Source organism: Xenopus laevis, chromosome 7L (assembly GCF_017654675.1).
Source record: "Xenopus laevis strain J_2021 chromosome 7L, Xenopus_laevis_v10.1, whole genome shotgun sequence".
Taxonomy (NCBI): domain Eukaryota; kingdom Metazoa; phylum Chordata; class Amphibia; order Anura; family Pipidae; genus Xenopus; species Xenopus laevis.
In genome coordinates this window covers 67477978-67494844 of record NC_054383.1, presented here as the reverse complement: position 1 = coordinate 67494844, position 16867 = coordinate 67477978, and the positions used below count along the sequence as shown (strand labels likewise).

The 16867-nt window shown below is 36.4% G+C and overlaps 1 protein-coding gene across 6 annotated transcripts in view; it reads left to right on the top strand.

Annotated features, from left to right (window-relative positions):
- The window catches only part of LOC108696363 (serine/threonine-protein kinase mTOR), a 122286-nt gene that overhangs the window by 21501 nt on the left and 83918 nt on the right, over nucleotides 1-16867 (top strand). For 5 of the 6 annotated variants that reach the window (XM_018225661.2, XM_018225660.2, XM_018225659.2 and 2 more), the window contains 14 exons: nucleotides 1128-1256; nucleotides 1336-1580; nucleotides 2045-2257; nucleotides 2373-2578; nucleotides 2829-2951; nucleotides 6575-6658; nucleotides 7680-7772; nucleotides 7862-7996; nucleotides 8092-8221; nucleotides 8300-8550; nucleotides 9769-9789; nucleotides 10648-10674; nucleotides 11435-11521; nucleotides 12331-12498. In XM_018225661.2, the coding sequence (XP_018081150.1) occupies nucleotides 1128-1256; nucleotides 1336-1580; nucleotides 2045-2257; nucleotides 2373-2578; nucleotides 2829-2951; nucleotides 6575-6658; nucleotides 7680-7772; nucleotides 7862-7996; nucleotides 8092-8221; nucleotides 8300-8550; nucleotides 9769-9789; nucleotides 10648-10674; nucleotides 11435-11521; nucleotides 12331-12498 (1912 nt within the window). The remainder of the gene's footprint in view (nucleotides 1-1127; nucleotides 1257-1335; nucleotides 1581-2044; nucleotides 2258-2372; nucleotides 2579-2828; nucleotides 2952-6574; nucleotides 6659-7679; nucleotides 7773-7861; nucleotides 7997-8091; nucleotides 8222-8299; nucleotides 8551-9768; nucleotides 9790-10647; nucleotides 10675-11434; nucleotides 11522-12330; nucleotides 12499-16867) is intronic. The other variant, XM_018225663.2, reaches the window with a different exon arrangement.

The following is a 16867-nucleotide window of genomic DNA, read 5'->3' as shown; positions in this document are numbered from 1 at the left end:
GTAACTATGGATGTCATTGGCGTACAGGTGATATTTAAGGCCAAATGAAAATATAAAGTCTCCTAAAGAGAGAGTGTACAAGGTGAACAAGAGAGGGCCAAATACAGAAACCTGGGGCACCCCACACTAAACTGAAACTGGGGAGAGGATTTGTTAGCAAAAGTAACAGAGAAGGAGTGGTCAGAAAGGTAGGAAGAGAACTAGGATGTCCGCTTGATCCCTGATACCAAGTGAATGTAGAATTTGCATTAGAACAGAGTGGTCAACAATGTCAAAAGCAGCAGATAAGTCCAGGAGAATGAGAATAGAGTATTGTCCTTTGGCCTTAGTGTCTTACTATCATTTACAACTCTACATAAGGCAGTCTCAGTGGAGTGTGCAGGTTGAAATCAAGACTGCATAGGGTCCAGCAGATTATGGGTGCAGAGAAAGTTGGTAATATGAAAAAAGACCAGACTCCATCAAATGCATTGTTATATCTATCTATGGCTACCCTAGCAAGTACCATGTAACTGTATGTACTTGTAACTGTATTATACACACAGACACAAAAACAGGCACAAGCTAAAAACTAATTTCCTAATGCTATTTGTATTTTTAGATAATTGCTTAAAAATTACTAACCAGCACTTCATACTTCTAGGACTGTATAATTTTCATTCAGAATGATTCCATTATTTCTTGATGATTTTTCATTTAACCTTGGAACAGGTGAACATTTAGGCTCTCATTGCAGAGTACTGTGGTTCACATGCTTTAATTAAAAGGTAAAGGCAATGAAATAAAAAGTAACAGACTATATATCAGCATTGGCAGCATTTCAGAACATGTATTTATCATACCTGGCTTAAGTGTAAGTTTCTGTCCAAACAAACATCCAAACGTACTGGACAGGCTCAATACCATGGCCTAAAATGGGCACATCATTATTCTCTTTGCTTCATGGCATTGCAAGTAGAGGGTGAATGTTTCCTGAATGTTTAAACTTTAAAATACATAAATGTGTTTCTCTAGATCACTTGATGTTAGTATACATTGACCGCAGGCTAAGTAGCAAATTGGATTTTTTTATTTTGATTAATAGTTTTTTTGTTATAGGTACTTGATTTTATTACCTTTCTATACAGGAGACAAAAGTCTGTTCAGGTTGATGCCACTGTGTTTACCTGTATCAGCATGTTGGCCAGATCCATGGGTCCTTCAATCCAGCAGGATATCAAGGAGCTTTTAGAACCTATGCTATCTGTGGGCCTTAGGTAAATATGATTATATTATGACGTATTTTTGTTATATTTGTCATACAGTGCTTCCATGTTGTCATTCTGTTATTTTCAGCCCCGCTTTGACTGCTGTTCTGTATGATTTAAGTCGTCATATCCCTCAACTGAAAAAAGATATTCAAGATGGATTATTGAAAATGCTTTCACTGGTTCTAATGCATAAACCTTTGCGACACCCAGGAATGCCAAAGGGACTAGCCCAGCAGCTGTCCTCTCCCAGCCTCAACAATATTCCAGAAATAAGTGATGTTGGCAGTATCACTCTTGCTCTGCGGACCCTAGGCACATTTGAGTTTGAAGGTAACTTTTAACAATTAATTCGAAGGGATCAATTTAAACTTTACAGAACTGGGAGAAATTGTTCTTATGTCCGCTTTGGTTTCTCTCAATGAACCATAGACACATGATTATGATCTTATTTATCAGAAAATACTGCATTCTTTGAGATCCGAATAATACAAAATAACACATTAACCGAGAACTGTGTTTTTTTTTATGTTTGATAAAAAGAACTATTTTGTAAGGGTATTAAAGGATGTACTGTATACAAGGTGTCTGGGAGTAGTATTTGTATTAGTGTAACTGATCCACATATAAACTAGGGAATGGAAAGAAATCAGTTCATGCAAGAAGATATAGATGTAGTTGTTCTATCCTTTGTGAAATCATGGTGATCTTTATAGTATTTTTTGTAATATGAAAAAAAATCTATTATCTAATATTAAACAAAAGTGCATTGCTTATTACTGATATGTTTTTTCCAGGACACTCTTTGACCCAGTTTGTTCGGCACTGTGCCGACCATTTCTTGAACAGTGAGCATAAAGAGATCCGCATGGAAGCTGCTCGTACCTGCTCACGTCTGCTTACTCCCTCAATCCAACTTTTAAGTGGTCATGGTCATGTGAGCCAAACTGCAGTTCAAGTTGTGGCTGACGTCCTGGGCAAATTACTAGTTGTTGGGATTACAGACCCAGGTAGGCTAATTTTGATGGTTTATAGATAAACCCTAAAAAATATTGATGTTGCTGTTAACATTCAAGCTATGCACTGTGGTTTCTTATGTGGTTTCGGTTTTTCACTTGTTTCCAGACCCTGACATCAGATACTGTGTGCTGGCATCATTAGATGAGCGTTTTGATACTCACTTGGCTCAGGCAGAAAACTTACAGGCTCTTTTTGTTGCCCTGAATGATGAAGTTTTTGAGATACGGGAGTTAGCAATATGCACGATTGGTCGTCTGAGTAGTATGAACCCTGCATTTGTCATGCCATTTTTGCGCAAGATGCTTATTCAGGTGTGTACAATTTTATATTATATTTTAAAATGAGGTAAGCTCTAGAACAGGTTACATTGGACAGTCAGAATAATACAGAGGTTCCAGCATCAATAAATATGGTTGGACATGAATGAGTAAAATAAAGCAGATTTTTTTCATGAATTAAATCTACTTTAGAATTATAGCAATTGATTTTGCACTTGATACATGATTATTTTTCATCATAATCTTTCACTGTGTTTCTTATAGTCTTATATTTGTTTATTAGATTTTAACTGAACTTGAACATAGTGGAGTTGGCAGAAATAAGGAACAAAGTGCACGCATGTTGGGACACCTTGTATCAAATGCCCCACGGCTAATCCGCCCCTATATGGAGCCTATCCTTAAGGTAACAGTGCTTGAATTATTATTAGTGGTCTTTTTCCATGTGAGTGCTGAATTATACTGTCACACTATCCAGTTTATTGTTTGTATGATTTAAATAAACAGATGTCATTATTTAAAGGGTATCTAAACCTCAGCAGTGGCTTGGACTAAAAGTCATGTAACCATCCGTCTTTCTTAAAATATTCCATATTCCCTTTTGTTCAGGGACATATCTAGTATAGGTCAATCTAAAAACAACTGGACTTGCTGAGTTCAGGGACTTTTTTTTTTTTTAATATCTTTTTTTACTCCGGACCATCTAACAAATCATCATTGACCATGAAAGAGAAATTGTGGGAGAAAGGATGTGCAGACAACTCCAAAAATCGAATTAAACAAAAAGAACTACCAGAAGAGTTATATTGTGTCGCACCATCTATATGCCATATTGTAGTGTGTTCAAAAGGAGAAATAGTGAGATAATTCTGGGTAGAGAAAAGTTCATGTGACTCTCAGAAAAGTTCATTGTGCTTCATTTTCCTAAATTAATTTACATCAAATTAGGTGGAACATTCATATTTTTGTGATGAATTCATTATACAATAAATATATGTAAAGCGATGCCTTCTGGAATGAGAAGGTATTTACTTGTCTCATGCCATACACACAGCACTGCCTAGATACCAAAAATGAGAGTTTTCTCCCATAAAGCATCATGGGCAGAGACATGCAAATCACTCCTTTGTGTCCCTTTGGCCAACTATGCATCTAGAACTGCTGGTTTATAGCACAGATAAAGCCTAATGATTCAGAGCCATATATTCAAACTTGCAGACAGCCTGTTTTGATCTTGTTAGATCTCATCAGTACAAGATATTGGAACATGGCTTCTGAGAGGTAGGACTTGGAGAGTAGCAAAATGGGGAACTAAATCTGGTTATGGTGAGAACGACTGAAAGGAGCCAAGAAGCCCTTAGCTAGCAATTATATGCAAAGTGATGCTTTCTGAAATCAGAAGGTATTTACTTGTCTCATGCCATACACACAGCACTGCCTAGATACCAAAAATGAGAGTTTTGATTTTCATAAGGCATCATGGGCGGAGACATGCAAATCACTCCTTTGTGTCCCTTTGGCCAACTATGCATCCAGAACCGCTGGTTTATAGTACAGATACAGCCTAATGGTTCAGAGCCATATATCCAAACTTGCAGACAGCCTGTTTCGATCTTGTTAGATCTCATCAGTGCAAGATATTGGAACATGGCTTCTGAGAGGTAGGACTTGGAGAGTAGCAAAATGGGGAACCAAATCTGGTTATGGTGAGAAGGGCTGAAAGGAGCCAAAAAGCCCTTAGCTAGCAATTATATGCAAAGTGATGCCTTCTGGAATCAGAAGGTATTTACTTTTTGGTATCTAGGCAGTGCTGTGTGTATGACATGAGACAAGTAAATACCTTCTGATTCCAGAAGGCATCACTTAGCATATTATTGCTAGCTAAGGGCTTTTTGGCTCATTTCAGCCCTTCTCACCATAACCAGATTTGGTTCTCCACAATAAATATATAAATATAAAGTGCTTTTCAATTAGTAAAGTGCCGTGTAATTATATCTGTTAATTTCTGAGCAAAACGCATGTGTTATGCTGATATTAAAACTTAACATTTAATTAGTCCGTTAAAAACAAAAGGAACAATTCATGGGGTTAAAAACTTTTTTGAGATGTGTGGATCTAGTTTGTGGGGTAATAATGGTATTCATAGTGAGTAAATCCCACCTAGATCATGACTAGGGATGGGTGAATTTTTTTCGCCTTGATTCGCCACAAAAATGACGCCTATAGATTTGTATGGCGTCGTGCTTAAAAAAAAAACAAAAACGACATGCGTTTCGCAGCGTGACAATTTTTTTGACGCCCATAGACTTTAATGGGCATCTGCAACATTTTGCCGCCAGCAAATTTTTGGGGAAACGAAACAGGTCAAATTCGCCCATCCCTAATAGTGACATCCAATCACCTTAACAAACCCCTTAAATGAAAAAAATTGCTATATACGAGGTATCGAGAGAATGAGAAGGAGGTACAGGTTCAAAATAGTAAGTAATACTATTTTTTCTTGTTATGCCGCTAGTAAGGGGGTGATGGGTCAAAAGAGAACATGAGAAAGGAGGAATGATTTTTGGTACTAGTGCCGGTTTACACAGGACAGTATCGCTTTGTAAGGCATTAATCCTGGTGCACTAAACTTTGTCTGCCAATCTCAATATATGCTGTGTATTTATGAGTCATGATTGCCATAAGGACAAGTGATAGGGATTAGGCCACATTAAGGTGCCTCTGAGAGGACAAGAGTCAGTTAAGGGGTTTGTTTAGGTGACCGGATGTCATGATCTAGGTGGGATTTACTCACTGTGAGTACCATTTGGTATTACCCCACAAAACCTGATCCACACATCTCAAAATTTTTTAAGTGATTTTAACTCCATGAATTGTTCCTTTGTTTTTAACAGACTAATTAAATTTTAAGTTTTAATTTCAGCATAACACATGAATTTTGCTCAGAAATGAACTATCACAAATAATGACACAGGGGGCTTTACTAATTCAAAAGCACTTTATAATTATATATATTTATTGTATAATGAATTTATCACACAAGCAGCTATACGAATGTTCCACCGAATTTGACGTAAAGGAATTTAAGAAAATTAAGCACAATGATCTTTTCTCTACCCAGAATTATCTCACTATTTCGCTTCTCCTTTTGAACACACTACAATATGGCATATGGATGGTGCGACACAATATAACTCTTCTGGTTGTTCTTTTTGTTTAATATTTAAGAATATCTTAGCTTATTGCAGAAAGGAGGCTACTTCCATACAAGCCACCATTCCCCTTTAAGGGGGATTTTATTTCATTATAACTATACAGAAAACTTTGTCAGGTATTTGAAAGACTGATCTGGCAAGTAAACGTTGTGTCTAATTTAGATGGATGGTATTGCAGCTCTATTGCTTATGTATTGTTAGGTTATTTCAGTCACAGGTAGTTGCACAAGCTGTTAATACCCATGACTCTCCTCTAGTATCAAGTAATTTGTCTATTAGGCAGACCAAAAGGGAAAAATATAAGTAAGTTTACTGGTCTTTTAATTAGTTATGTGGTCAAACAGGCTGTCTCTAAACTCCTTTTAGCACTGCACCTTTAGCAACTCACAGAATAATAATTCATTATTTGTGAAACAGTGCAATCTAAACATGGAAGAATAATGCTATATTCACAATTCTGCATTTGCTTTTGTTTGGTATAAATACAGCCTTTTTTAAGTAGTGCTTATGTTTCATTTGTTTCACCACACACAAACAGTGGATTATAATAGGAAATAATTTGTTGATTCTGTAGGTAATTTGGATTTGAATAAATAAAATAAAGATAAATGCTTTTCAAGACAAACTTTCTCCCTAATTGTCTGCAGTGTAGCAGTAGGATTTATGTTTCAAAAAAAGTGTTTTTTTTTTTAAAAATTGTACTTCTGTATGCAAATATATCGACATGGTTAAGTAATACAAGAGGAAAAGTATCCCTGTTTATAAAGAGGGCACCCAGTAATTAGGGTGTAATTTATTATTGTTTATCTTTCAGGCACTGATTCTCAAATTGCGTGACCCAGATCCCAACCCTGGAGTTGTGACTAATGTCTTGGCTACTATTGGGGAACTGGCCCAGGTTAGAAAACAAATTTGTTTAAGTTGAATTTTAAGGAAAGGGCATTAAATTGTCTTGGGTAATCCATTTAGTCACTGAGAGATTACAATATTGAAATATTGGTTAATCAACTTTAACTCAACTTCATATATGCAATGCCATGTTGATTTCCTTTGTTTTGCTGCAGATAGGGATCAAGCATTAGAATTGTAAATGTTTTTCTTTTTTTGCTCTTGTCCTTTAGGGTGGTGGCACACGTGGCTACTGGGAGGAGATTAATCGACCAACGACATATCGCCTCTTCTTTGGGCGACTAATCTCCCCTAAATGCCTTCCTGCCGGCTAGAATTTAAATGGCTGGCGGGATGGCACTTGAATCGCTTCGGCGACGAATCTGCACGTGTGCCACCAGTGTCAATGCTACTTTCAGTGGTTTGCTCTGTGTAAGGAGTGTCAGAGCTCTGCACATTGAATCCTGCAGGTGCACGTCATCAGGCTGTTTCTAAGCAATTTACAGTCTTTTCTATGGAAAAGACTGTCTTCTAGCACTGGAAATAAAAACAAACTACTACACAAACTAAAGTGTTATCTTCCTAAATAAATTAAGATGACTTTGATTATATATGGACTGTAGCAGAAAGTGGAAAGAATTTTCAAAAGAAAGCTGGGATTCCAACTACTGCAAAGACAGCTAGGCTTTCAAACAGGTTATTTTTACACAAATTTCACTAGGAGGAAAATACCATTGCATTAGTGCACCTACCTCATGTAAACAGGCCTAATAATCCTCTTCTTTGTCTGAGTATTGGACAGCTTTTAAATACCCTCCCAGTGAATTATTTCCTTTCTCTACTCTTCAGTCTGGTCTTTGCCATTGTTCTGTTGTTTTCTTTGGCCACTCTTGTTTCTTCATGTCCAATTTCTTTGCTTTTTATAAAAGCTAATGTGAACACAGGAGGAATTTCATTTACAATGAGTGTCTAGCTTGTTGGCATGGTGGAAAAAATTGTCTGCTTGCAAAAACACCCTTTGTTGCTTTTAGGTCAGTGGTTTGGAGATGAGAAAGTGGATGGATGAACTTTTCCCCATAATTATGGATATGTTGCAGGATTCCTCTTTACTTGCAAAAAGACAGGTCAGTCTAGTAATACAGTATATGGGTGATTCATGTTTTGTATTGTGGTATGTAAAATACTTATTATGCATGATTATTTATGCTTTTAGGTAGCTCTGTGGACACTAGGACAACTTGTGGCAAGCACAGGTTATGTTGTGGAACCATACAGAAAGTATCCATCTCTGCTAGAGGTGTTGCTTAATTTTCTTAAGACTGAACAAAATCAGGGCATACGCCGTGAGGTAAGTTTTGCAGCTGTATGGTCATGGCTATTGAAAATAATTTGTGACATGAAATTAGAAAATATAAACATTTGTTTGTTATTCTTTGCAACTAGGCAATCAGGGTATTGGGGCTTTTAGGTGCACTGGATCCATATAAGCACAAAGTGAATATTGGCATGATTGACCAATCAAGAGATGCATCAGCTCTAAGCCTTTCTGAATCTAAAGCCAACCAAGATTCTGGTGAGAGATTTGTAAAATTAAAAAAATATATTACTGTGGCATTTTCTTATCTAACTACTGTTTTACTTGATTCTTTAGCGGACTACAGCACTAGTGAAATGCTTGTAAATATGGGAAACCTACCTCTGGATGAGTTTTACCCAGCAGTTTCAGTGGTCACACTAATGAGAATTCTGCGGGACCAGTCTCTTTCCAACCACCATACAATGGTGGTTCAAGCTATCACTTTCATTTTCAAATCCCTAGGATTAAAATGTGTGCAATTTCTGCCACAGGTTATGCCAACTTTCTTGAGTGCTATTCGTTTATGTGATAACAATATGCGAGAGGTATGATTTTCTTCAATACATATGTTAAGTCACATTAATAATTGCTTTACATTATGCAATGTAGCACATACGTTTATAGCAAGGAATAAAATGCGGTACATTGATGGGTTTCTTGAGGCTACAGACGAAGTCTGTCCTGAGGTTTGCTGAGATGCAAGTTAAAGGGGATGTCATCTAAAAAACATTTGTGCAGTGAACAAACAATTTTAACGAGATGATTTAACTAAAGTAGCACTCATTACTGTCACTTTGCACAAAATAGCATAAATGCTAAAAGTTGCAAGTCGCAGTTACTATTTTATGATTTTTCATAAAACAAAAAATGTATAATAGGCCCAGCTGAAATCTGTCAAGATGCCATATAAATCAGTGGGTAATGTTTCTTCAGATTGTGACCATAACAATTGCTCAGATTGCTTAAAAATGCATAGAAAATTTCACAATCATGATTTTGTTTTCATAAATATGCTTTAAATAATAGTGGAAGTTTCAATGGAGGATTCATTAAAATAATTTTTTTGTGTTTGTGTCTTGTGTGACGAATGTGCCCCTAATAAGAGAATTTCCATTGAGGTTTTCTTCAAAATTTGATAAATGAAGAGGACTTTGACTATTATTTAATTAGGAAATGTATGTTTTTACTTCATGCTCTACATGTGGCAAAATCTATGAAAGTTTTCTGCTTTCTGTTCATGCATTCATAATCAAAACAATTAAAAACTTTACTGAGACCCTTTTCTCCCTGCATTAAGCTTTATTTAATTTTACTATTACAGACAGTTCAACTGTAGCTCTTTCAGTTACTTCCTTATCTAGTGTGAAGCTCCACCCCCTTCATGCAGCACAAGAAAGTAACTAGAGCTGCAGTTGAACTGGCTGTGATAGAGAAATTAAATAAATCTGAATGCTACTGCTGCTTCTAAGGTGCTAAACGGTACCAGTTGCAGTTGCCTATTGCAGCAGATATTTGTACTAATTTTCAAACTGGGAGTAGACTGATCAACTGTTTTGCTGATTGCTTATTATGGTCAATTGTACTATCCATCAAAACAACCCCATCCAATACCAAGCTACCACATGTCTATAAACTACATGATCACCCTATACATATTCATGATACTAAAACAAACAAATACATACACACTCTTTCTTTCTTTTAATATGCAACTCTGTGGACCAATTATATTAATATTTTTTGTTTTGTTACATTTTCTGCAGTCGCACCAACCTTCTCCTCAAGTAAGTACTTAGAAACACTGATGATTTGTGGGTTTATGGAACGGTGCAGAAAGGATGCTTTGGGAGTTGGGCACTGGTTTTAATAAATGGCTTCACAAAGGGCCTGCATAGCCCAAAACTTTGCCTAAGGCATTTTAAGTAAAGTTTTTCACTTTTGCCAATTTGCTGTTTAGATTGGATTTGGGCACTGGTTTTTAATAAAAACCCACAAGGAAAACACCCTGACTTTAACCCTTTTAGTGCTACCCGCTTTGGAATATAAAGTATGGTGCTAGCAAAAAAGTAACACTGCAAACACAGTTGTGTCTGCTGACCATGCATACAGAGCATAAAGATAAAAGAGGTGAATAAGAGAGAGATTATATAAAATATATACAAAAGCTTTGTACAATTACTGGATCTTGTACTGTAAGGAATCTTGGGAAATATTTATTATGAAACAACAAACAGGTATATTAGCTCACCAGTAACTACATGGGGTCTGAGTGCACATGCCCCAGACCTGCATCTCAAGGAGACGGTTCATACCAAATATGTGTAGCAGGCACTCACAGATCCCATCGACAAGCAAAGTAAAAGAATTGGCAAACTTTCTATGTTTTATATTTATTTATAAAGTGTTTTAGAGCACAAAACACTTCAGGCTGTTATTTCTTATGTTTGTTTAAATAAAGTTTGCAGATTCTTTTACTTTACCATCCTTGGAATAAAATCTTGCTTAGTTTATGTGTAGGCATAAGATTAGTATGGCAATACTCTTATAGTTACTATAATAATACCAACAAATCCTCTGTATATCATGCTGATACATTTCTTTTTCATCTTTTGTGTACTTTCTCCTGTATGACTTTGGCCTAGAAGAGGACAGGTCTGATGTCCCCACAGGTTGGTCACTATTTAAAATATTTTCCCCCCCCAAAAATCTAAATTAAAACATTTTTAATGTGTAGGAACACAGGGGTCTTTCAAACACAAAATCCCCTTTAATGTGTTGATCCCATCAAAGGATGCGTGGAGGTCCGTGCACATTCATCAGACCTTTTTCAGAATTTCAGAAAAATATACAGAATTTCAGAAAAATAGACAGGCACACAGGAACACATTTATAGAAAATTGCAGAAAATATATTAAAAAAACAAAATTAATTGATCTTATATTAAAACTAGCCTTAACCTTTTTTGTGTAAAAGTGAGCGCGTAAGCATTGGCTAGTTACATCAGAAAAGTACTGGACTATTTAGCGAAAAAACAGACCAATGTAGACTTAATGAGAGAGTTTGAGAATTTTCACCTTGCTTTAACTTCTAAGTGCTAAAATCATTAAGATCAGGTACAAATGAAGCAGTTGTGTCAGTTTGACATAGTTTGTTCATATAATCAAAACCTAGATCTGTTGATTGCATTAAAAACATACATTCATTTATAGTTAAAAACTTCATTTTTAGTTTTCATTTAGCATTGAGTTGACCCTGTATGGAATCTGTCAACTACCAGTCCTAAGGAATGCTTGGAACTTTCTATTTAATCAGCAGTATCACTGAATGGCACCTTTAGTCTTTGCACATTTCAATGAACCAGTCATAAGGAGATAATAGCATTCAGAATCCAATTAATGCTGTGCCATTTCTTTTGGTTTTTGTATGCAGTTCATGTTCCAGCAGCTGGGAATGTTGGTTGGCTTTGTAAGAAGCCATATCCGTCCTTATATGGATGAAATCTTTGCTCTTATTAAGGTAAGTATGACTGCTTAGTAAGGACTTTATATGAAAAAGCAGTTGGTATGCAGGAATCAATATAAAAATTAAATTTTAGAATCAAGTTAAGATTTTGGTTTTTGCATGCTAAGATATGCTTTTAAAGGGGATTTCAACTTGACTGAAAACTAATATTAAGATGTAAATCCCAAATTAGAAAAATCTGTACAGGTATGGGATCCATTATTCAGAGACCTATTATCCAGAATGAGCTGAATTATGGAAAGGCCTACATCTCTCCTCTTTTATATAGATACAGCTCATAGACTTGCTTTGGACATCTCTGAGACTTGCTTTGGACTTAATTCACAAAAATATTTAACTGTTTGTACATGTTAAACACTATTATACATAATATTTTTTTGCAGAAATGTTTTTCCATACCTCATTGTACAATTATATATTGAGAAATAGTCAGAATAGTGAGAACTGCCTAAACACCTGATTACCTTTTCAAAATCCACCTCTTTAACCATGTCATAGATGGCTCATGTTTAAAATAAAAACCTGCATTATTGTCTGTATATCGTTTTCTTGCTGTGAGAACAATTAAGTGACCAGAATGCTATAAATAAAATGCATTCTTCGCCTGTAAGCGTTATACCTATTTTGCATCCAGATTTTGAAGTGTTTTTCATTTTATAACAACCGCTAAAACTTTATCTTTTTTTTAGAATTGCATTGCCTTTTCTAGATGCTGTTCTTATTATCTTAAAATATTGTATGATATTTTTTAGAACTGCTGGCCGTTTTAAAACTTAACCCAAACCATGTATTTTTCTCAAAAGGATTACTGGACAATGAACAACCCCATCCAGAGCACCATAATTCTTCTCATTGAACAGATTGTGCTTGCACTTGGTGGAGAGTTTAAGCTTTATCTACCACAGCTCGTACCTCACATGTTGCGTGTTTTTATGCATGACAGCAGTGCAGGACGTTCTGTTACTATTAAGGTGAGTAGCAGAAGGTACATAATAACTTTTTACTTTCTCAATTTTTAAGTGCAAAAATGATGCCTTTACCTGTGGCAATGCAGACCACTGCATGCTATCTATATCTAATGTTGGCGAAGAGTAATTTCAAAATGAATATGAAAAAGTCTGAACTGGTACATCCAAGGATTATTACACGAATGTAAACATGTTTTCCAATCCAGCTATACTTTTTAACCAACTACTGTGGTGGTTCTAATGAGTGGTGGACAGCCACTGTAGAATCACATATAAGGCAGCATTAACACATATGGCCAACTCAGTCATGCATTAATTAAGTGTAAAGGGAATTTTTGTCTTTGGGCACCTATCCAAATTTTTACATCTTATATCTGTAAAAAGGTGTTTGCAGTTGTTTTTGTGCCTTGCAAGCTGCACTTCTGTCATCTTTAGGTTTCTCATGCACTACATTAGCAAAGATTCATCAGAACTTGCCTATTGGCAGCGACATGAAGGAAGTGCAGGCATTAAGGGCTAATGCCTATGCCTCTTCTTCTTCAAGCTTATTTTCATGTCATATATCTGAATAGCTGATGTGATTTGGCCAGTATAATCATTGACAAATAAAAATGTCCTGCATTGCTCCTTGGTCAGGTGTGCTGTCACAGCCAGTATGAATGTCGACCTGAATAAGAGGGAGCATGAGCAACCTAAAGGTTACAAGATAAAAAAAAAAAGTTTTTTTTAAGAAAAATCAAATTGTTTAAAAAAAATAAACACAATTTTTTTCTCAAACAACCTGCTGATTTTTGGAAAATTGTCCAGTTTCTTTTAAAGCCTACATATAGTTTTGCCCGCTACATTGTTTCTGCTAGACAAGAAGACATTCATCATCATCATCGCTTATTACGCCCACTGGTGTCTAAGGTGGCAGGATTTTCACTTCTGTCTGTTTTTTGGCAAATTTGTGACCGTGCTCCATATTTGTTGCAAATTCTTCAGTTCTGCCTCATCTGTACATCACCATGTCACTTAGGTTGGCCTCTCCTCTGTTTCTAATCTTGTGTCCAGTGAAGACTAACGTTAGTAATTGAGTCTGTGTTACACTTTATTACATGTCCAATCCACTCCCACTACCTTTGCATTATTATGTCCTCTAGATGGCACTGCGTTAGAAGGTTGTAGTTTGAAATCTTCTGTGGCCACAAGTCACTTTCTGTCACATGGGCTTCCTAACATTGTTCATAGCACTCGTTATGTTTCTAGCTTTGCTAAGTCGCCATCAGTGCTGCCATCTTTTCGTACAGTACTGCCAAGTTATGTGAAACTTATTAATGGCAGTTCTTCATCATAAGAACTGATAATTTCAGTTTTCTTTTGGCTGATCTTCAACCCTACCTGTCCAGCAAAGGTGAACAAGTGCTCCCCCCCCCCCCCCCGAATATGACAGTGTGGGACAGTAGGGCTAGATCATCTGCAAAGTCTAAGCCCTCTAATGTTATTAGTAGGGTTCTGGTATGTCTGAATACATAATCCGTTGTCGGCCACATAAACCAGTTGATTATCAGGTGAGAAAGTACTACAAAGATCACACATACGTGTCTGACAGCAGTGTTCGCTTTAAAGTGCAGATTGCTATGTACCACACTGCATGTAAAGTTTTTGGTAAAAGCTATACTAATTGTTATGGTATAACGTGGGATTAAAGGGGAACGAAAGTCTAAAATAGAATAATGCTATGCTGTATTTTGTATACTAAACATAAACATGAACTTACTGCACCAGAAGCCCATTTAATCAAATGATTTATGTTCAAAGTTGGCTGCAGGGAGTCATCGTCTTGTTAATTTGTTAAACATCAACAACGAACTAAGATCACGCACATGCTCAGTGTGGTCTGGGTGTCTGTTGGGAGGTTAAGCTTATGCAGACAAAAATAGTCAGCACAACCTTGTTAAATCTTCTTACTTTCTTTAGATGGGTGCAAGTTCTCCAGTGGCCACTTTCCACCAGCAAATGCAGTCAAAGTACGATATGAACAGCACCACAATTGTAATAGAAGTTAAAATGCCTTTATTGCTCAAGTGACGGGCATTACCGCAACGTTTCAGGCCTCATTTGGCCCTTTTTCAAGCTAAACTGACAACCATTACACCAGTATTTAAACATTTAGTGCCATCTAGTGGACAATTGGTAACAAATTACAATCATGTGAAACACATTGTTACATTCAATAGAAAAAGTATCATTACATAAAAAGTATCCATCCGGTGAGCAGTGCAACAAGTGTAGGTGAACAAAGTTCATTTGTAATAGTACTGCAGAAAACCTGCAAAAATACAAGATAAAAACTGTATATAAGAAAAAAAAAATTTATATAAAAAGAGAAATACTTTTATCTTAAAATAATTTTATCTAAAAATCGGTTTGAGATCATACTCTTTATTCAAACCCAGTGGAAATAATGTCTCCAGTCTCCTAATCCAGAAGGCCTCTCGGTATAGGAGTGTTTTAATCCTATTCCCCCCTCGACGTTTTGGGGTAACCACTTCAATCACCTGGAACCTTAACTGGTTGACATTATGTCCTGCTTCAATAAAATGTCCTGCAACTGCTTGCTCCTTCTTACCAGTTTTAATGGCTGACTTATGTTCACGGATACGTTCTCGGACGGTTCTCGACGTCTGTCCCACATATGCTAAGCCACAAGGGCATTTGATGACATACACAGCATAGGAGGAAATACATGAGAACCGTCTGAAGATCCGTATGGGTGTCCCTTTTCTGGGATGATATAAAAATTCACCCTGTTGGATATTGGAGCAGCAGTTGCAGTTTAAACAAGGAAAAGTACCGTTTTTACCTTTTTCTTTTAACCTTACACTATTTGCCCCTATATCTGTCTTCACTAAAGTTGAACCAATAGTTTTTCCTTTTTTATAGGCAATCATGGGAGGTCTTTCAAATGCTTTAATATTCGGTAAATTGTCTGGATAACCCCTTGCCTGAAATTTGTCACACATTTCTGTGAGACTGACAGAAATGTGTGACAAATTTCAGGCAAGGGGTTATCCAGAAGGTTTGCTACATAGGCAATGAGTAATGAATTGAGAACAAAAGAGAGAACAATGCTATTGGAGAAAAAAGAGAAAAAAACAGGTGAACATGTCACTTTTGTCACTCAATATAATGTTTTAAGTAAACATATTACAAAAATATTGAAATCTCATTGGGCTCTGGTAAAAGACAATTTACCGAATATTAAAGCATTTGAAAGACCTCCCATGATTGCCTATAAAAAAGGAAAAACTATTGGTTCAACTTTAGTGAAGACAGATATAGGGGCAAATAGTGTAAGGTTAAAAGAAAAAGGTAAAAACTGTACTTTTCCTTGTTTAAACTGCAACTGCTGCACCAATATCCAACAGGGTGAATTTTTATATCATCCCAGAAAAGGGACACCCATACGGATCTTCGGACGGTTCTCATGTATTTCCTCCTATGCTGTGTATGTCATCAAATGCCCTTGTGGCTTAGCATATGTGGGACAGACGTCGAGAACCGTCCGAGAACGTATCCGTGAACATAAGTCAGCCATTAAAACTGGTAAGAAGGAGCAAGCAGTTGCAGGACATTTTATTGAAGCAGGACATAATGTCAACCAGTTAAGGTTCCAGGTGATTGAAGCGGTTACCCCAAAACATCGAGGGGGGAATAGGATTAAAACACTCCTATACCGAGAGGCCTTCTGGATTAGGAGACTGGAGACATTATTTCCACTGGGTTTGAATAAAGAGTATGATCTCAAACCGATTTTTAGATAAAATTATTTTAAGATAAAAGTATTTCTCTTTTTATATAAAAAATTTTTTTTCTTATATACTGTTTTTATCTTGTATTTTTGCAGGTTTTCTGCAGTACTATTACAAATGAACTTTGTTCACCTACACTTGTTGCACTGCTCACCGGATGGATACTTTTTATGTAATGATACTTTTTCTATTGAATGTAACAATGTGTTTCACATGATTGTAATTTGTTACTAATTGTCCACTAGATGGCACTAAATGTTTAAATACTGGTGTAATGGTTGTCAGTTTAGCTTGAAAAAGGGCCAAATGAGGCCTGAAACGTTGCGGTAATGCCCGTCACTTGAGCAATAAAGGCATTTTAACTTCTATTACAATTGTGGTGCTGTTCATATCGTACTTTGGGAGGTTAAGCTTAGTCAATGTCATAAATTATCAAGACAGCAAAGTCAAATTATTTCTGCCATAGTAGCTGATACAGCAAGACTTATTAATAATCAGAATATGCAGACTGCACTGAGCCTGTGTATGCAAATCTCGACACAGTCACCGGCTGCTCTACAGGGAAACAAACAAATCTG